This window comes from Microcaecilia unicolor, chromosome 3 (assembly GCF_901765095.1).
Source record: "Microcaecilia unicolor chromosome 3, aMicUni1.1, whole genome shotgun sequence".
In the NCBI taxonomy this organism is placed as follows: Eukaryota; Metazoa; Chordata; class Amphibia; order Gymnophiona; family Siphonopidae; genus Microcaecilia; species Microcaecilia unicolor.
This window is the reverse complement of record NC_044033.1, coordinates 165,972-186,675: the sequence shown is the minus strand read 5'-3', so window position 1 is coordinate 186,675 and position 20,704 is coordinate 165,972. Positions and strand designations below refer to the sequence as shown.

Genomic DNA, 20,704 nt, shown 5'->3' with positions numbered 1-20,704 from the left:
GTCCAGCAGTGCTCCAATTAACTCCAATTTTTGGACAGGAGTGAGATGGAACTTGGAGTAATTTATTACGAACCCCAGTAGCTCTAGCACCTGAATAGTCATTCACATGGACTCCAGAGCACCCTCCTCCGAGGTGCTCTTCATCAGCCAATTGACGAGATAAGGAAACACATGCACTCCCAGTCTGCATAGCGATGTTGCGACTATCGCTACACACTTTGAAAACACTCTGGGCGCAGAAGCCAGGCCAAAGGGCAGTACACAGTACTGAAAGTGCTGTGCTCCCAGCCGAAATCGAAGATACTTCCTGTGAGCTGGAAGTATCAAGATGTGTGTGTAAGCATCCTTTAAGTCCAGAGAGCATAGCCAGTCATTTGCCTGAGTCATGGGAAGAAGGGTGCCCAGGGAAACCATCCTGAACTTTTCTCAGACTAGGAATTTGTTTGGGGCCTTTAGGTCTAGGATGGGACACATCCCCTCTGTTTTCTTTTGCACAAGGAAGTACCTGGAATAGAATCCAGCCCTTCTTCCCCTGGTGGAACGGGTTCAACTGCATGGGCCTTTAGAAGGGCGGAGAGTTCCTCTGCAAGTACCTGCCTGTGCTGGGAGCTGTAAGAATGATCTTCTGGTGGGCAATTTGGAGGTTTGGATTCCAGATTCCTAACCGGACTACTTGAAGAACCCACCGGTTGGAGGTTATGAGAGTCCATCTTTGGTGAAAAAACATTAACCTCCCGCCAACGGACACTTTTACTGTGGCTGTGCTTAACTGGAGCCAGTCAAAAGCTCGTCCCTTGCTTTTGCTGGGGAGCAGCAGGGGCCTTAGGCGAACGCTGTTGATGAGAACGAGCGGGCTGGGGCTGAGCCTGACTAGGCTGTCGAGAAGACGGAGTGTACCTACGCCTAGCATAGGAATAGGGAGCAGTCCTCTTCCCCCCAAAAATACCTCCTAGATGAGGAGGTTGTAGCAGAAGGCGCCCGGCGGGAGAGAGAATCCATAGCTTCATTATGCTTCTTGATCTGGTCAACAAGATCCTCTATTTTTTCATTTAAAAAAACCTGTCCCGTCCCGTCCCCCCCCCCCCCCCCCCCGGCGAGGTACATCCGCCATCGGCTGCTGAACCAAATGATCCAGGTCAGAAACACGCAGCCATGAGAGTCTGCGCATCCGGATGCCACATCAAAAGAGTCGTAAGCACCCCTGGCCAGGAATTTACGACACGCCTTCTGAGGCCTGACCACCTGGCGAAAAGGCTCGGCCTGATCTGGAGGGAGGGCATCGACCAAGGTAGACAGCTGTCTTACCGAGTTCCGCAACTGTACGCTCGTGAAGAGCTGGTAGGACTGGATACGGGCAGTGAGCATAGCGGCCTGACATGTCTTCCTCCCAAAAGTATCCAAGGTTCTAGCTTCTCTGCCTGGGGGTGTCGAGGCATAGTCTCTAATACTCATGGCTCTTTTGAGGGCGGAGTCCACAGCCATGAAATTGTGGGGTAACTGAGACCTCATCAACCCAGGTTCACTGTGGACCCAATACTGGGAATCAGCTTTCTTCGGGATCACGGGACCAGACAGAGGGAACAACCAGTCCCACATAAGGACTTCCTTCAGTACCATATGTAGAGGAGCCGTCACAGGTAGAGAGGGATAGTCCAGGACCTTGAGCTTCTCAGTCCTGGGCTCATCCTCCACCTCCATAGGGAAAGGAATAGCTGTAGCCATTTCACGGACATAAGATGTAAAGGAAAGACTTTCAGGTGGAGGGAAAGGTTCAGAGGGAATCCCATAGGACTCATCGGAAGAAAAGTATCTGTGATCTCCCTCTGACTCCCACGAACGCTCCTCTTCAGTATCGGACAGTACCTCTCTTAGGAAACTCTGAGCCTGCCTCAACACTGAGGATCGACGTCCTCAATGGCAATGTCAAGAGGCCAACGCCCACATGGACTGCGGCCAAGCTTCCTCCGCGACATCAAAGGGGAGTCGACCTGGGTGGCAGCCGACACTGGTGCCCAGGACAGGGACCGCACCGCAGGTGAAGGGCCAGACGGCGCTGCAGCAGACGGCATGGATGGCGCAAGCACCCCCAACTGAAGCAGACTGGTGCAGCAGTCCTTCCATCTCTGGAAGCAGGGCCCAGATGAGTTCGTTGAGAGCCGCCATCGAAGAAAGCTGCGGGGTCGATGGAACAGCCGGTGGCAGAATCTGCTGAGGCTCAGGTGCAGGTATCGGGCTGCTAGGAAGGGAAGTGATCCTCTTGGCACTGATGCTTCTTGGGTGCTGAATCCCTCGATGCCCTGGAGCTCCCAGCACCATGTGTCAAAGGAGATTGGTGATGGTGCTTCTTCGCCTTCGCTTGATGTCCGTCACCAAGGCTCCTTGGTGCCGATGAGGACGACATGGAATCCTCACATCTCCTTGGGGTCGGGTCCAACGATGGTTGGTCCCAGGGGGCCTGCAAAGCAGGAGGCCTCGAGACAGGTGGAGACCCACTCGATATCTCACTGCTCCCAGTGTGACTTGGTCTCTCAGCAGCCATTGTATCTGCTCCTGTTAATGTATCCCTCGATGTTGACGCCGCCACCCTTGGTACTGATGTCGATGCAGACATCAAAGGACCGGACAGAGCCCCAAAAAGTTTCTCTTGTTGGGCTTCTTCAGCTACTTGGGTCCGTTTCTTCATACAAAGACACAGATTACAAGCAGCTGGGCTGTGGTCGGGCCCAGGGCACTGGATATACCAGGAATGGGTATCGGTGCCTGAGATGGTCCAGTTGCACAGAGTACAACGTTTGAAGCTGCTGGGTGTCCTCGATGACATGGAAGGAAAAACAGCTTCGGCGAAATTAGACTCGATTGTGCCAAGAAAAATGGGGCACAAAAAGGGGAAGAAAAGCGGTCGCGTCAAAAAGAAAGAAAACTTAAAACTTGTGGAAAAAAACCTGAGGATTCTTTTTCAAAAGGGGTCTGAACTACTGTTTTTTTTTTTTTTAAACTACGAAAACAAAGAGAAGAACGCAAAAAAGGTTGCAAAAATTCACAGAAATAAGACTCTTTCCCAGGCCAAAACAAGGAGCACAGGAGGAACCTGCTGCACCTCGTCGCGGAAAAAAGAGAACTGAGGTACGCACTAGTGCAGCGGGTGGAAAGTCAGTCCGCGCATGCGTGCCAGAAGACTCTAGTAAAACTTTTTTTGTTTTTGCTATGGCAAAATGCCGGTTCCCAGGCCGACGCAGACGTCGACCCACATGTGAGAATAAGCAGCCTGCTTGTCCTCGGAGAAACAAAGATCCTGATGCAGCTAAATGCTTTGTCAGGCCCCGAGGTTGTAAAATGGTGGCTGTGCTCCATGCGTGATCAGACAAAGGCTATTGCCAGTTGTTCCTGACAAAATGGCGCCCATTAGCACACTCTCCTGCCTCCAACTGCACACCGGCCCTGCCAGAAAGCCTAAAGTCCCCAGTATATTCGGATGCTGTGCCAACTTCAAAGATGTGCTGCCAGCAACTGTTCCCCCACATTATGGGATTCCTGGCTTGCACACACAGCAATGCCCCAATGCCAGCCAGTGGGTCCCACGGCAGAAAAACCGCTTAACTGTCTCTGCAGGAGTTGCCATTCACCCCAGCAGGCACAAGCGCAGCACAATGCAGTCCCAAGTAGAACTTTAAGCCCTCCAAGCGGTTCTGAGTCAAAGTTTAGTGTGATTTACCACTGCCGGCTTCTCCCCCTAAGTTCACAGCCTCCACAATTCTTACCCCAGATGAAAAAGAATCAGGACCAATACTCTGTCCCACACTCTGCAGTAAACCTCTTTTCCTTGTATATTTTTTTTTTAAGGTTGCTGTGCTGGAAATGGAGAACTCCACAGGAATAAGGGGAGAGGAGAAGGGAGGGAAGAAATAAAATCGCAGGGCACCTGAGACAAGGATCAGAAAACCTCCAGATATGACTCTGCAAGCTCAAGCCACCCACAAAGCTCAACTGGGAACCAGCTGACCAACTAGACCAGGAGCAAATCATCAGAACCAGAGGCTGAAAAGTGTGTTCATCCACCTTCTGGAGGAGCTGGACTGGATGCCAAGAGAGATGTGTCTCAGCTGGTTGATGGATGCAACTATCCCACAGGATCTGGAACAGTTGGAAGCTACATAATGGAAGAACTTGTTCATCTGAAGAGGGAAAATCCCTTACTGCTGAGAGATCCAAGCAGTGTCCAGCTTGATGTGTGGTTTTATTGGTTTTATTTAGCTCAAAGGCTAAGTCCTGAAGCAAAAGTCAAGACGATTACAGAAGAATGCCAAATAAGATGGTGGACAGGATTGTTCAAGCCAAGGTATGAAAATTCTCCTTCCTTCAACCATGTTTCAGTACTTCCAGAAACAGTTGGGTGAAACTGGCTGACAATATCCGAAAGGAAACAATTTGAAAGCAATGAACAGACTTTGAGCAGCATTATCTGAAAGAAGAGGTCGCTGTGAACGGGGAGCTTAATAATAAAGATGTCTGGGAGTGGCCAACAGGAACAAGAAAATGAAGATGTGAACAAGTTTTTAGGAAGTAAGCGTGGCACCGCAGGCAGCCATCAGGCATTGGCTGTCGGCTCTGCGTGCTGAAAAATGGTTTGCAATCCATTTTTTAGCACATCTGTAAATAAGGACTTTTTAAAATTTTTGCAGAAAATGGACGTACAGCAAAATGAAAACTGCCACGTATCCATTTTGGGTCTGAGACCTTACTGCCAGCCATTAACCTAGCGGGCTAAAGACTCGCGCGCATGAAATGCCACTTGATGCGCGTCCGATACGCGCAGCCAAAAAGAAGAAATATTTTTCAGATGCGTGCCAAAAATGAAATTACCGCAAGAGCCACACAGTAGTCGGGCGGTAACTCCATTTTGGCATACGTTGGGCGCATGTAGACACTTATGTGGCTTAGTAAAATGGCCCCTAAATGTCTACATTTGGCTTCCAGAGACTCTCTCCCACAATTTCCTTTGTTGTTGCTATTCACATGTGCCAAGATAGCTGACTCCTTCATGGTACTGTCTAAGATCTTATCTAGGTAAGGTCCACCACCTTCATATCTGGCAAGCAAGTCACTAAATGATCCTCATGATCAGTAACCAGCTAGCTATCTATATTCCTAATAAGTTCATCACTAACTACAACAGGTGTCCTAACCTCCATCCGCCCCCGGACATAGGGCCCTGGAGAGGATACTGCATCACTCGAAGGACAGGTCCCAGCTAGAGGATCACTTCCTGCCACACAGAGGTGATGTTCTCCTTTCAATTGACCTTTCTCCTCCCAAGTTGCCAGACTCAATATGGAACTGCTATGTCCCTGAAGGTCTTCTCTATTTATTTTAACCTCTATCTCTCTCTCTGCCTGAGCTCCTTCAAGTCTGCTATTCTAAGCTTTATAGATCTGACTCACCCTCTGCATCAAGTGTACTCATATGACCTCTCAACACCTGAGAGACACTCTGTGCAAAAGACTGGATAGCCCCCATTTCACTGCTGGATTGCAATCAGAAACCAAGAAAATGGGGTAGCAAGCTACAGAAGTTGTTCCGATTGTATTGGATTCCACTGGCCTGATTAAAAGAACTTCTAAGCATACACTGATAGGTTTCTATACATCACATCTGAAAAACGGCAGAAGAAAAGCCCTCTTTGGCACAAAGTAAATTTGAAGAGAAACAGAACAGTCTCTCTCATAAGGCAGGGTATATGGGAGATATTTCTTTACATAGTATGCTCAGAAGTAAATCATTCAGAAACATTATCACTAGAGAGACTTGGGATGGAGGGGCAAATGGATTACTTCCACTGAACATGTGAGTCCTGCGTTTAAGTCACTCTATGAAGCTTTACTGGGAGATGGATATGAACAGGCAGCACTGCTACAGGTCCACTTAGCACGGCACACAGCTGCTGCTTTGGGTACTTCTCCAAACGTGTGAGATCTTTCTCATTACAGAATTTGTGGCCCAAATATAAGATGGGGTATTGTTGATAGAATGTGTTTCTAAATCCTTATATTTGCAGCCAAATTGGGTGGAGGGAAGAGGGGCGTGGGCGGAGATAGCAGCCTCCATAGGACTCTGATGTCGTCTGCTGCTGTTGGCTGCACAAAAGTGTTTCTACTATACTAACATAAATGTAAGCGGACTGGGACTCCATCATTCTGAAACAATTAGTCACAAAGGAAACAAAGTACAGGTCGTTTGCTTTACCCTAGTTGAGCTGGCGGATGAGTTGGTTGATGGCTTTGCCTCGGTTTCCAGGGGCACCAATCTCCTTCTGAAATCCCAGCCTGTTGCGAAAAGCATGTCGAGCAACAGACAGCTGGAAGGGCCACAGAAAATTTACAACATCCTTGAAATTCTTCCCAGCTGAATAAACTTCATGAATCAGATCCTCAAGACAGATTATGCCAAACTTTCCTAAGAAGCAGAGAATAGCACAAATCAGACTAACACTAGAGAAAATTAATCTAACACGCACATATATTAATTCAAGGCAGCTGGGTTGTCTAGAAATTGCACCTTATCAAAATGAGACAGAAGAGGACTATTGGGTATTGGAGAGGGAAGGGAGGGAGGGAGGGTGCACCACTCAGGCTGGCATGGTTGTGATGGGCTGTTATGGAAGCTGTTACAGTTATGGCTACTCTTACATTATTTTTTTGACTGGGGGGGGGGGGTGGAGGAAAACAATATGTAGGAGGAAAGTATTTAAAGAACGTTGATTATTATGATGATGTATGATAAGAGCATAAGAGTAGCCTTACTGGGTCAGACCAATGGTCCATCTAGCCCAGTATCCTGCTTCCAAGTTTCCAATCCAGGTCACAAGTACCTGGCAGAAACCCAAATCGTGGTAACACTCCATACTACCAATCCCAGGGCAAGCAGTGGCTTCCTCTATGTCTGTCTCAATAGCAGACTATGGACGTTTCCTCCAGGAAATTGTCCAAACCTTTTTTAAACCCAGATATGCTAACCGCTGTTATTACATCCTCTGGCAAACAGTTCCGGAGCTTAATTATTCATTGACTGAAAAAATATTTCCTCCCATTTGTTTTAAAAGTATTTCAATGTAACTTCAAGTGTCCCCTAGTCTTTGTACTTTTGGAACGAGTTAAAAATCGATTTACTTCTACTCGTTCTACACCACTCAGAATTTTGTAGACCTCAATCATATCTCCCCTCATCAGTCTCATTTCCAAGCTGAAGAGCCCTAACCTCTTTAGCCTTTCCTCTTACGAGAGTTCATCCCCTTTATCATTTTGTTTGCTCTTCTTTGAACCTTTTCTAATTCTGCAATATCGTTTTTGAGATACGATGACCAGAACTGAACACAAGGTGAAGTCGCACCATGATGATGTAACTGTGCATTCTAACAATAAAATTTAAAAAAAATAAAAGAAAAATTACACCTTCATGCCCAAGATCTCTTGCCCCCATGTTTTGTTTTTTGTTGTTGTTGGGTTTTTTTTTTGTTACCACTGCTGAAGCAGGGATCATCTTCTGTTTGTACTGAACAACTCAGCTCAAGTTTGAGCTGTGTGGAGCAGGAACTCTCGTGCTTCTCTCAAAGTCTCAAATCTCACAAAGTTTGATACTAAGAGACCAGCTTGAGAGGTTCTGCATTGCATAGGTCTAAATCAGAGCAGAGTCATGCTGCACATATGAAAGAGGATCCCCTTTTGCACTGGCCAGCAAGGTGAAAGTGGGGGCATATAATTCTGCTGGGGAGAGGTGAAGAAGGGACTAGGAGGGTTGAGACAGGAGACTGTTGCACTGAGAGTAGGAGGAACAGGGATTAGAGATGAGGGACTGAGAAAGAGATGAGTTAAAGAGGGAAAGGAGGATACTGAGAGAAGACAGGGTAGGAAGGAGGAAAGAGGGTGATCAGCAAGAGCAGGGGGATGAGAGAGGATAGAGCCAAAGGTAAGTATTATTATTTCTACAAGGTAACAGAAAGCATGCCCAGCAGATGAAGGGGAAGACTGCTGGAGACCTGGGCCAGTATAAGTAAACCAAAGAGACAATCACCATGAGGAGAAAGTGAACATAAAACTCTAAGGGAGAAGAGGTGTTTAAAATTAGCAGTTAAAATTTTAGAATATGTCTGAGGAAACAGAGGAGGTACGGAGGAGAGCTGATGGCACGTCCCAAGGAAGACTGAAGAGGGAGGGGCAACCAAGGTAGCACAGGAACCCCTGCACATGCTCAGAGGTAAACATTTAGACTTCTCTGAGCTGCAGAAGAACTCCGGCACATATGGCTCCGTCACCATGGAATGTGCCTGCATTCTCCTCCTCATCTGTGGAGTGCATAAGTACATAAGTAATGCCACACTGGGAAAAGACCAAGGGTCCATTGAGCCCAGCATCCTGTCCACGACAGCGGCCAATCCAGGCCAAGGGCACCTGGCGAGCTTCCCAAACGTACAAACATTCTATACATGTTATTCCTGGAATTGTGGATTTTTCCCAAATCCATTTAGTAGTGGTTTATGGACTTGTCCTTTAGGAAACCGTCTAACCCCTTTTTAAACTCTGCCAAGCTAACCGTCTTCACCACGTTCTCTGGCAACGAATTCCAGAGTTTAATTACGCGTTGGGTGAAGAAACATTTTCTCCGATTTGTTTTAAATTTACTACACTGTAGTTTCATCGCATGCCCCCTAGTCCTAGTATTTTTGGAAAGCGTGAACAGACGCTTCACATCCACCTGTTCCACTCCACTCATTATTTTATATACCTCTATCATGTCTCCCCTCAGTCATCTCTTCTCCAAGCTGAAAAGCCCTAGCCTCCTTAGTCTTTCTTCATAGGGAAGTCATCCCATCCCCGCTATCATTTTAGTCGCCCTTCGCTGCACCTTTTCCAATTCCACTATATCTTTCTTGAGATGTGGCGACCAGAATTGGACATATTACTCAAGGTGCGGTCGCACTATGGAGCGATCTAACGGCATTATAACATCCTCACACCTGTTTTCCATACCTTTCCTAATAATACCCAACATTCTATTCGCTTTCCTAGCACACTGAGCAGAAGGTTTCAGTGTATTATCGACGACAACACCCAGATCCCTTTCTTGATCCGTAACTCCTAACATGGAACCTTGCATGACGTAGCTATAATTCAGGTTCTTTTTTCCCCACACGCATCATCTTGCACTTGCTCACATTAAACGTCATCTGCCATTTAGCCGCCCAGTCTCCCAGTCTCGTAAGGTCCTTCTGTAATTTTTCACAATCCTCTCGCGAGTTAACGACTTTGAATAACTTTGTGTCATCAGCAAATTGAATTACCTCGCTAGTTACTCCCATCTCTAAATCATTTATAAATATATTAAAAAGCAGCGGTCCTAGCACAGACTCCTGAGGAACCCGACTAACTACCCTTCTCCATTGTGAATACTGCCCATTTAACCCCACTCTCTGTTTCCTATCCTTCAACCAGTTTTTAATCCACAATAGGACATTTTCTCCTATCCCATGACCCTCCAATTTCCTCTGTAGCCTTTCATGAGGTACCTTGTCAAACGCCTTTTGAAAATCCAGATACACAATATCAACCGGCCCACCTTTGTCCACATGTTTACTACTACTACTACTACTATTTAGCATTTCTATAGCGCTACAAGGCGTACGCAGCGCTGCACAAACATAGAAGAAAGACAGTGTGTCAAATGTGCGAGTGTGTGCACATCTGGGAAACAGTGACCATCAAACGGTTTGGTTTGATATAACAGCTGAAGTGGAGGGCGGCCACTCTAAACTCAAAGTCCTGGATTTCAAGCGTGCTGACTTTAGTAAAATGGGGAAATACCTGAGGAAGGAGATGATGGGCTGGGAGGACGAACAGGAAGTGGAAGGGCAGTGGTCCAGGCTGAAAGAAGCAATAAATAGGGCCACAGACCTTTATGTAAGGAGAGTAAATAAAAGCAGGAGGAAAAGGAAACCGATATGGTTCTCCAAGCAAGTGGCTGAGAAAATAAAGGCTAAAGAGTTGGCGTTCCAGAAATATAGAAAATTTCAAGAAGAGGAACACGGGGAGGAATACCGGATGAAACTGAAAGAAGCCAAAAGAGAGGTACGTCTGGCAAAGGCGCAAGCGGAAGAACAAATGGCTAGAAATGTAAGGAGGGGCGACAAAAATTTCTTCAGGTATATTAGTGAAAGAAGAAGGACTAAAAAGGGAATTGTGAGACTAAAAGATACAGCGAACCACTATGTAGATAATGATGAAGAAAAAGCCAATTTACTAAATAGATACTTTTGTTCAGTTTTCACTGAAGAAAATCCTGGAGAAGGACCGCGAGGGACTGGCAAAAGTACACCTGAGAATGGAATGGATATAGCACCGTTCATGGAAGAGAGTGTGTATCAACAACTTGGAAAGCTAAAGGTGGACAAAGCCATGGGACATATTAGCTTGCTTTTTCCTGTCCTTTCCCACTCAGTGGATGCAGGCACATTGGTTCGCCTTTCCCTGCCTTTCCCACTCATCTGAGCCTCCGGAGTTCTTATTACCTCTGCTTTCCTCACAGCTGCTATAGCCTCTAACACCCCGGCTAACAACTGGCAAGCCAGAAGCCACCCCCAGGCAGATTTTTGATGGAGCTCGAAGAAGCTGCAGCCACCCTGCTTGGGGAGATAGAGAATACTGAAGAGGCAGTGGAGATGGCTGGCCATGAGGCAATGTGAAAAGTTGAGTGCTATCTCCCCCTGCTGGTTGATGGGAGATTTCAATCTGCCGGATGTAGATTGGAAGGTTCCGTCTGCGGAATCGGAAAGAAGTAGAGAGATCGTGGATGCTTTACAAAGCGGTTTGCTCAGACAAATGGTGACGGAACCCACGAGGGAGGGAGCGACACTGGATCTGGTGCTCACAAATGGGGATAGTGTGTCAAATATCCGAGTGGGTGCCCACCTGGGCAGCAGTGACCATCAAACGGTTTGGTTTGATATTACAGCTAAAGTGGAGAGCGGCCACTCAAAACTCAAAGTTCTGGATTTCAAGCGTGCTGACTTTAGTAAAATGGGGGAATACCTGAGGAAGGAGATGATGGGCTGGGAGGAAATACGAGAAGTGGAAGGACAGTGGTCCAGGCTGAAAGAAGCTATAAATAGGGCCACAAACCTTTATGTAAGGAAACTAAATAAAAGCAAGAGAAAAAGGAAACCGATATGGTTCTCCAAGCAAGTGGCTGAGAAAATAAAGGCTAAAGAGTTGGCGTTCCAGAAATATACAAAAACGAAAGAAAAAGAACACAAGGAGGAATACAGGATGAAACTGAAAGAAGCCAAGAGAGAGATACGTCTGGCAAAAGTGCAAGCGGAAGAACAAATGGCTAGAAATGTAAGGAGGGGTGACAAAAATTTCTTCAGGTATATAAGTGAAAGGAGAATGACTAAAAAGGGAATTGTGAGACTAAAAGATACTGCGAACCGCTATGTGGATAATGATGAAGAAAAAGCAAATTTGCTAAATAGATACTTTTGTTCTGTTTTCACTGAAGAAAATCCTGGAGAAGGACCACAAGGGACTGGCAAAAGTACACCTGAGAATGGAGTGGATAGAGCACCATTCATGGAAGAGAGTGTGTATCAACAACTTGGAAAGCTAAAGGTGGATAAAGCCATGGGACCGGACGGGATCCACTCCAGGATATTGAGGGAGCTGAGAGAGGTTCTGGCGGGTCCTCTTAAAGATTTGTTTAATAAATCCTTGGAGACGAGAGAGGTTCCGAGGGATTGGAGAACGGCGGATGTGGTCCCTCTTCACAAAAGTGGTGATAGGGAAGAAGCTGGAAACTACAGGCCGGTAAGCCTCACTTCGGTTATTGGAAAAGTAATGGAAGCGATGCTGAAGGAAAGGATAGTGAATTTCCTGGAAGCCAATAAGTTGCAAGATCCGAGGCAACATGGTTTTACCAGAGGGAAATCGTGCCAAACGAATCTCATTGAATTCTTTGATTGGGTAACTGGAGAATTGAATCATCGACGTACTATAGAAGTAATCTACTAGATTTTAGCAAAGCTTTTGACACGGTTCCCCACAGGAGGCTCTTAAATAAACTCGATGGGCTGAAGATAGGTTCCGAAGTGGTGAACTGGATTAGGAACTGGTTGACGGACAGAAGCCAGAGGGTGGTAGTGAATGGAATTCGCTCAGAGGGAAAGGTGAGTAGTGGTGTGCCTAAGGGATCGGTGCTGGGACCGATTCTGTTCAATATATTTGTGAGTGACATTGCCGAAGGGTTAGAAGGTAAGTTTGCCTATTTGCGGATGATACTAAGATCTGTAACAGAGTGGACACCCCGGAGGGGGTGGAAAACATGAAAAAGGATCTGAGGAAGCTAGAAGAATGGTCTAAGGTTTGGCAATTAAAATTCAATGCGAAGAAATGCAAAGTGATGCACTTAGGGAATAGAAATCATCAGGAGATGTATGTGTTAGGCGGGGAGAATCTGATAGGTACGGACGGGGAGAGGGATCTTGGGGTGATAGTATCTGAGGATCTGAAGGCAACAAAACAGTGTGACAAGGCGGTGGCCGTAGCTAGAAGGTTGTTAGGCTGTATAGAGAGAGGTGTGACCAGCAGAAGAAAGGAGGTGTTGATGCCCCTGTATAAGTCTTTGGTGAGGCCCCACCTAGAGTATTGTGTTCAGTTTTGGAGGCCGTACCTTGCGAAGGATGTAAAAAGAATTGAAGCGGTGCAAAGAAAAGCTACGAGAATGGTAAGACGTATGAGGAGAGACTTGATGACCTGAACATGTATACTCTGGAAGAAAGGAGAAACAGGGGTGATATGATACAGACGTTCAAATATTTGAAAAGTATTAATCCGCAAACAAACCTTTTCCGGAGATGGGAAGGTGGTAGAACGAGAGGACATGAAATGAGATTGAAGGGGGGCAGACTCAAGAAAAATGTCAGGAAGTATTTTTTCACGGAGAGAGTAGTGGATGCTTGGAATGCCCTCCCGCGGGAGGTGGTGGAAATGAAAACGGTAACGGAATTCAAACACGCGTGGGATAAACATAAAGGAATCCTGTTCAGAAGGAATGGATCCTAAGGAGCTTAGCCGAGATTGGGTGGCAGAGCCGGTGGCGGGAGGCGGGGATAGTGCTGGGCAGACTTATACGGTCTGTGCCAGAGCCGGTGGTGGGAGGCGGGGCTGGTGGTTGGAAGGCGGGGATAGTGCTGGGCAGACTTATACGGTCTGTGCCCTGAAGAGGACAGGTACAAATCAAAGTAGGGCATACACAAAAAGTAGCACATATGAGTTTATCTTGTTGGGCAGACTGGATGGACCATGCAGGTCTTTTTCTGCCGTCATTTACTATGTTACTATGTAATGGCTTCATCTGCTTGATGACAAGGAAACAGGGTATTATATCCTTCTGCCCCATTTGTGTTACCTAGATGTTCTTCAATCAGTGAGTTGTCTGTTAAGGGAACTGCCTTCTTGTTGATCACCGCTTGTCCACGTTTCAGGATCAGCTCTCTGATGGACTTCAAATTTGGATATCTGTATAGACAGGAGGAAATTCCTTCAAAATTACACACAGTGACTTTCTCTATTTGCCAAAAGGTAATGTAGCTCTTCTCCACTTTTACCACAAATCCCATTAAAAAAAATATATTAACAAGGAGACTGAAAAGGACAGAAACCACTGTCTGTCCAAGCTGAGCATGAGTTCTCCACCTACAGTCCTGCTGGGGGGGTGGGGGGTGGGAATTGCTGTTTTTAACTGTGAAGGGCAGGCAAGCTCCAAAGGAGAAAGCAAGGAATGATTAAATGACTTTCAGCCAACAGACTGATAAAAACTAACATTTTATCAAACAAACACCATAAAGTGGACCTGACACACGACTGTGTTTTGGCAGACAGAACCCCTGCCTCAGGGGTCACAAACACTATGTAAAAATAAAAGAAAAAGAAACAATCTATAAGTGAAAATTAGGTTCTTACCGTGATAATTTTCTTTCCTTTAGTCATAGCAGATGCAGCCATTACAGATGGGTTGTGTCCATCAACCAGCAGAGGGAGATAGAGAGCACACTTTTTTCAGTGCCTCATACCAGCTTGCTCCACTGCCTCTCTTCAGTATTTGAAGCTTCCAAAGCAGTATGGCAAACCGCAATGGGAATAACATAAGCTTTCCTCACAGCAAACGATGGCCCTACAACAAAGGGCATTAACTCAGAATGGAGGGAATGAAACATCCTCCCGGAGGGCATAAACTCATCCTCCACTGAGACATAACTGGAGGGAATAAACTCATCCTCCCGGAGGGAATAAACTCATCCTCCAAAACATGAAACTGGAGGGAATTAAGTCATCCTCCTTTAATTGAACAAGAATCCTGAAGACTGTTTTCCGACTTTCTCCCAAGGACGGAATCTCCAGGAAACACAAACAGAACCTGAAACAGATTTACAGCACATAGCATCAGACAGGGAGGGATCATGGCTGCATCTGCTATGACTAAAGGAAAGAAAATTATCACGGTAAGAACCTAATTTTCCCTTCCTTGTCATCAAGCAGATGCAGCCATTACAGATGGGATGTATCAAAGCAATCCCTAGATAGGGTGGGAACAAGCCACACCACGCGCCAGCACTTGCGCTCCAAAATGTGCGTCCCTCCTAGCAGCCACATCCAGCCTGTAATGTCGGGCAAAAGAGAGCTTAGAAGCCCATGTTGCTGCACTACAAATCTCTTGAAGAGAGAGTGCTCCAGTTTCAGCCCAAGAAGAGGAAATTCCTCTAGTGGAATGCGCCTTAAAGGCATCAGACGGAGGCCGGTCGGCAAGCAAATAAGCTGAAAAGATAGATTCTTTAAGCCAGCGGGCAATAGTGGCTTTAGACGCTGGAGACCCTCTGCGAGGACCTGATAGCAAAACAAACAGATGATCAGAGGTCCTGAAAGAGTTAGTAACTCGCAGATACTGCAGCAGAGTCCTGCGCACGTCCAACAGGTGCAATTGCCCAAAAGATTCTGGAAACTCCTCCTCGACAAAGGAGGGCAAGAAAATAGGCTGGTTTACGTGAAACGCTGAAACCACCTTAGGCAAGAAGGAAGGCACGGTCCGAACCGTGACCCCGGACTCTGAAAACTGCAGAAAAGGGTCTGTACAGGACAGCGCCTGGAGCTCTGACACCCGTCTCGCCGAAGTAATGGCCACTAACAAGACGGCCTTCAGTGTCAAATCTTTCTCTGAAGCATGCCGAAGCGGTTCAAAGGGAGCACCCTGAAGGGCCTTCAGCACTAGCCCCAGGTTCCAAGCTGGACAAGGTGCATGCACGGGAGGACGGAGCCGAAGCACCCCTCTAAGAAACCGTGCCACATCCGGATGAGCAGCTAAAGACACGCCTTCAACCTTGCCACGCAGGGAGGCCAATGCTGCCACTTGCACCCGCAGGGAATTATAGGCCAAGCCTTTTTGTACACCATCCTGCAAAAAGTCCAGAATTGGCGAGACAGGAGCCCACAGGGGTGTGATCTCTCTGGAAGCACACCAGACTTCAAACTGGCGCCAAATCCTGGCATAAGCCACGGAAGTGGAACGCTTGCGGGCTTGCAGGAGAGTGGTAATTACTTTATTGGAATAGCCTCTGCCTCTCAATTGCGCCCTCTCAATCGCCAGGCCATAAGACCAAATTGGCTGGCGTCCTCCATGGTCACCGGATCCTGTGACAACAGGTTGGGAACCAGAGGTAACTGAAGGGGATCTTCCACAAGCATCTGTCGGAGGTCCGCATACCAAGGCCTCCTGGGCCAATCCGGGGCGACGAGAACCACTTCTCCTGGATGCAGCCAAATCCGCAGGAGCACTCACCCTATCAAGGGCCACGGAGGGAACACATACAGTAGGCCCGGAGGCCAGGGTTGAGCCAAGGCATCCAACCCTGCCGCGCGAGGATCTCTCCGTCTGCTGAAGAAGCACGGGACTTTGGCATTGGAGCTTGTTGCCATTAGATCCATCACGGGCTTGCCCCACTTGGCACATATCTGCAGGAACACTTCGTCTGCTAGTTCCTACTCCACTGGATCGATCTGATGCCTGCTTAGATAATCGGCTTGCACGTTGCTCTGACCTGCAATGTGAGCTGCTGACAGAAACTGTAGATGCAGCTCGGCCCAGTGGCAAATTTGTTTGGCCTGCGCGGCTAGAGCTCTGCACTGAGTGCCGCCTTGTCGATTTATGTAGGCCACTGCTGTCGTGTTGTCCGACATCACTCTGACAGCCAATCCTTCCAGGGTCACTTGAAAGGCCAGAAGCGCCTGAAACAAAGCTTTCAACTCTAGGCGGTTGATGGACCACTCAGACTCCTCGGGTGTCCATAGACCCTGGGCATGCTTCCCCTTGCAATGTGCACCCCAGCCTTTCAGACTGGCATCTGTCACCACTAGGCACCAATCGGGGAGCGCCAGCAGCATTCCTCGCCGCAGCATGCTGTCTGAGAGCCACCACTCCATGCTGAGTCGGGCCGCAGGGAGCCAAGAGAGTCTGCATTGGTAATCCTGAGAAACTGGAGACCATCTTTGGAGTAGAGCATACTGTAGAGGTCTCAGTTGCGCTCTCGCCCAGGGCACCAGTTCCATGGTGGCCGTCATCGATCCAAGCAACTGGACAATGTCCCAAGCTTGCGGGCGGGCATCCTCAGGAGCAGACAGACCTGATTCTGAAGCTTGCACCGCCTTTGCTCGGGTAGGTACACATACCTGTCGAACCTGGCCCCCAAATATTCTAGAGACTGCGAGGGGGTCAGGTGACTTTTGGCCAAATTGACGACCCAGCCCAGAGATTGAAGTACTGAGACCACTCTGGCTGTTACATGCTGACTCTCTGCAGCAGAGTTTGCTCGAATGAGCCAGTCGTCCAGGTACGGGTAAACCCGAATACCCTCTCGCCTTAGAAAGGCAGCTACTACCACCATAACCTTCGAAAAGGTGCAGGGAGCTGTGGCGAGGCCAAAAGGCAAGGCCCGGAACCGGAAATGCTTTCCCATCACCGCAAACCTAAGAAACATCTGGTGTGGGGGCCAAATTGGAATGTGCAAGTAAGCTTCTCTCAGGTCCAGAGACGTAAGAAACTCTCCTGGCTGTACCGCCGCAATGACGGAGCGCAGGGTTTCCATGTGAAAATGCCGCACTCTCAGGGACTTGTTTAATTCTTTTAAGTCCAGAATAGGGCGAAAAGACCCTCCTTTTCGCGGCACCACAAAGTAGATGGAGTAGCGGCCGCAGCCGTGTTCGGCGGCAGGTACCGGGGACACGGCCCCTATCTGAATCAGACCTTGTAAAGTCTCCTCTACCGCCGCCCGTTTGGCGGCAGAACCGCATCGGGACTCCACAAACACGTCTCTTACAGGGGCGTCGAATTCTATTCTGTAACCGTCTCTGATCAGGTCCAAGACCCACTGATCTGAGGAAATGTTGGCCCACTCCTCGGCAAAGAGGGAAAGACGTCCTCCGATGACAGGACTCGAGGAGAGGGCCGGCGCACCATCATTGAGAGGGTCGCCCCTGAACACCAGGCCTTGAGCCAGTGGCTGTGGAACATTTGTCCGAGCGAAAGGAGTTCCTCTGCTGAAAACGGGCACGAGAAGTGAACCCAGCAGAACGCCCCGGGCGGTACCTTCGAGCTTCACGGAAGCGAGGTCTGTAAGAGGAGTGGACCGCCGCACCCTTAGAGGAAGGCCAAGGCCTATCTTCGGGCAAGCGCTGGGGTTTAGCCTCACCCAGGCCCTTCACAATTTTCTCCAACTCCTCACCAAACAGGGAAGGCCTTGAAAGGGCAACTTCACCAACCTTTGCTTAGAGGCCATGTCCGCTGCCCAATGCCGTAGCCAAAGAAGACGGCGAGCCACCACTGCTACTGCCATGTGTTTAGCCGAAGCTCTGACAATATCATAAAGGGCGTCAGCAAGAAAGGACAAGGCCGACTCCATCCGCGGAGCCACATCTGAAAAGGGCTCCGCTCCATCACCAGGCTGTTCCACTGCCTGTTGCAACCAAGCCAGGCAGGCTCTAGCAGCATAACAACTGCATGCAGACGCCCGAATAGTGAGACCTGCAATTTCAAATGACCGTTTAAGTGCTGATTCCAGTCTACGGTCTTGAATATCCTTCAGGGCAACACCTCCTTCAACCGGGAGGGTAGTTCTCTTCGTCACAGCTGTGACTAGGGCATCCACTTTACTACTACTTAGCATTTCTATAGCGCTGCCAGGGTTACGCAGCGCTGTACAAGTTTAACATGGGGAAGGATAGTCCCTGCTCAAGAGAGCTTACAATCTAAAGGTTACAAACTCTGTAGTCAGTGTAGGTAACTTACAACTTATGTAGTCAGTGTAGGTAGCTTACAATCTAGAGGTTACAAACTCTGTAGTCAGTGTAGGTAGCATGAATGGGGAAGGTGGTTAGGCGCCAAAAGCAAGGGAGAAGAGATGGGCTTTGAGTAAGGACTTGAAGATAGGCAGGGAGGTCTGTACCAGGCATAACAAAGCGAGCCGTATGCTCCTCACTCAGAGGGTATAATTGCCCCATAGCCCTAGAAACTTTCAAAGGTCCCTCGGATGGAGTCATGCAAAGGAAAGGCTCGAGCAGGCTTTTTGGTACTAGCCATCCTAGGATTTACAGAGGAGGCTGTGCCACTGGCAGGGTCCTCAATAGAGAGAGCCTGCAGGGCATCAGAAATAAGCGCTGGCAGCTCATCACGGTGGAAAATCCTCACCGCGGAGGGATCGTCCAGATCCTGAGTCACTTCTGCACCAGACTCTGGCTCTTCAGACCATGAAGGCCTGCCAGAGTCCTCCGAAACCTCGCAGCCCGACCACGGGGGGGGGGGGGGGGGGGGGGGGGGGGGGGGGGGGGGGGGGAAGGAGGTGCAGCACTCTCTGAAGGGGAATGAGCCCTTCTGCGCTTCATATTCTGCCAATTATCAGGGAATAACGCCTCAGAGGGCATACCCAGGCTAGAATCCACCGGGGGGGGGGCATTAGAAGAGGCCCGTGTCGGGCTTTGTGGGAGAGCTCTTTTAAGCATTAATAAGACAAAATCAGGGGAGAAAAAAAACTCACCCTGGGCACCCAGATCTCTGCCGGGGCTAGTAGCTCCCATATCAGCCTCACTCCGACGTCTCCCCCCGGGCTCAGGACTCTCCGTCTCAGCGGAGGTCGCGCCATGTGGTAAATTCAAAATGGCGTCCGCTGCCAGCTCTGAGCGCGAAGAATCGTCGCTCGCCATGCTCGGGCCGGCTCTAACGTCTGTACAGCACGATTTACAGAGCCCCGCTGCTGATCTGCGCTTGCCACACTTGGAACAGCGCTTTACTGTCTCTGCAGCCATCGCCGAAAACGGCGGTAAAATTCAAAATGGCGGTTGCCGCCAAAATCGTCCCGATCGCGGTCCCACCCCGGAGGAGTCAGAAAACACTCTTACCTCACTGGACCGAGTATCACAGCTCCAGTCCCACAGAAAAAGGCAAGGAAAAACCTCTGTTCCAGCGTCTAAGCGCCAAAGCGCGACGCAACTTTTTTTTTTTTTTTAACGCTGTGAGGAAAGCAGAGGTAAATAGAACTCCGGAGGCTCAGGTGAGTAGGAAAGGCAGGGAAAGGGCGAACCTATGTGCCTGCATCCACTGTTGGTGGGGAAGGACAGGGAAAGCTAAGCAATGTGTCCACATCCACGGAGGTATGGGTAAGGCAGGGTAAGGCAGGGAAAGGGCGAACCTTTGTGCCTTTAAAGTGAAGCTGCTATAGCCTCCAACACCCCTGCTAACAACTGGCAAAAGCACAGGAGCAACCTCCAGGCAGATTTTAGATGGAGCTCGAAGAAGCTGCAGCCACTCTGCTAGGGGAGATAGAGAATACTGAAGAGAGGCAGTGGAGCAAGCTGGTATGAGGCACTGAAAAAAGTGTGCTCTCTATCTCCCTCTGCTGGTTGATGGACACAACCCATCTGTAATGGCTGCATCTGCTTGATGACAAGGAAATATATTTTAAAAAGCATATGTAAATAGTCTAGTAAAACAAAATGATAATCTACATCTCATACAGAAAACTTATGCAAACAAAATATAAATTACAAAATACAAAATACATCCTAAAACAGAAATATCAAATGAATTTAATGCAGATAAAATGAACTGCAACTAGATGTACACAAAATCTAGATTAAAGAAGAGAAACAACTTGATGGTATTGCATATTTAATTACAAACTATTTCAGCAACTAATATGCAAAATCAAATCAAACATCTATCATGAAAATGTATAGTAACTATGTGTGAAGTAGACAACCTATCAATGTAGTACAATTGTGGCACATAGGACAGAAAGAACCATGAAAGGTTGCTACCAACCTGTGTAGTATAGAAACTAATGGCATGAGACAATAAAGATTCAAAATAGAGGTGCAAGTAATGGAATAATAGTGCTCCAACGCAAGATGTAATATGAGCATATCACAATCAAACAAAAAACAGAATGTCAGAAAAAGCGACAGTCACAGGAAAGGAAGACCACATTTCAATACAATCAACAAAAGATTTAAAATAGGACACGCAATAGGTATAACTTGTCTGGAATGTTTTTACGTTTGGGGAGTGTGCCAGGTGCCCTTGACCTGGATTGGCCACTGTCGGTGACAGGATGCTGGGCTAG

General features: G+C 48.0%; 1 protein-coding gene across 2 annotated transcripts in view; it reads right to left on the bottom strand.

Moving 5' to 3' along the window:
* The window catches only part of RPL7L1 (ribosomal protein L7 like 1), an 82,206-nt gene that overhangs the window by 14,189 nt on the left and 47,313 nt on the right, over positions 1-20,704 (bottom strand). For both annotated transcript variants that reach the window (XR_003941388.1, XM_030195678.1), the window contains exons 5-6: positions 13,450-13,559; positions 6,241-6,450 (exon numbers count right to left, since the gene is read on the bottom strand). Coding sequence is in view for 1 of the 2 variants with exons in the window: in XM_030195678.1 (XP_030051538.1) it covers positions 6,242-6,450; positions 13,450-13,559 (319 nt within the window). In the remaining variant the exon portion in view is untranslated. The remainder of the gene's footprint in view (positions 1-6,240; positions 6,451-13,449; positions 13,560-20,704) is intronic.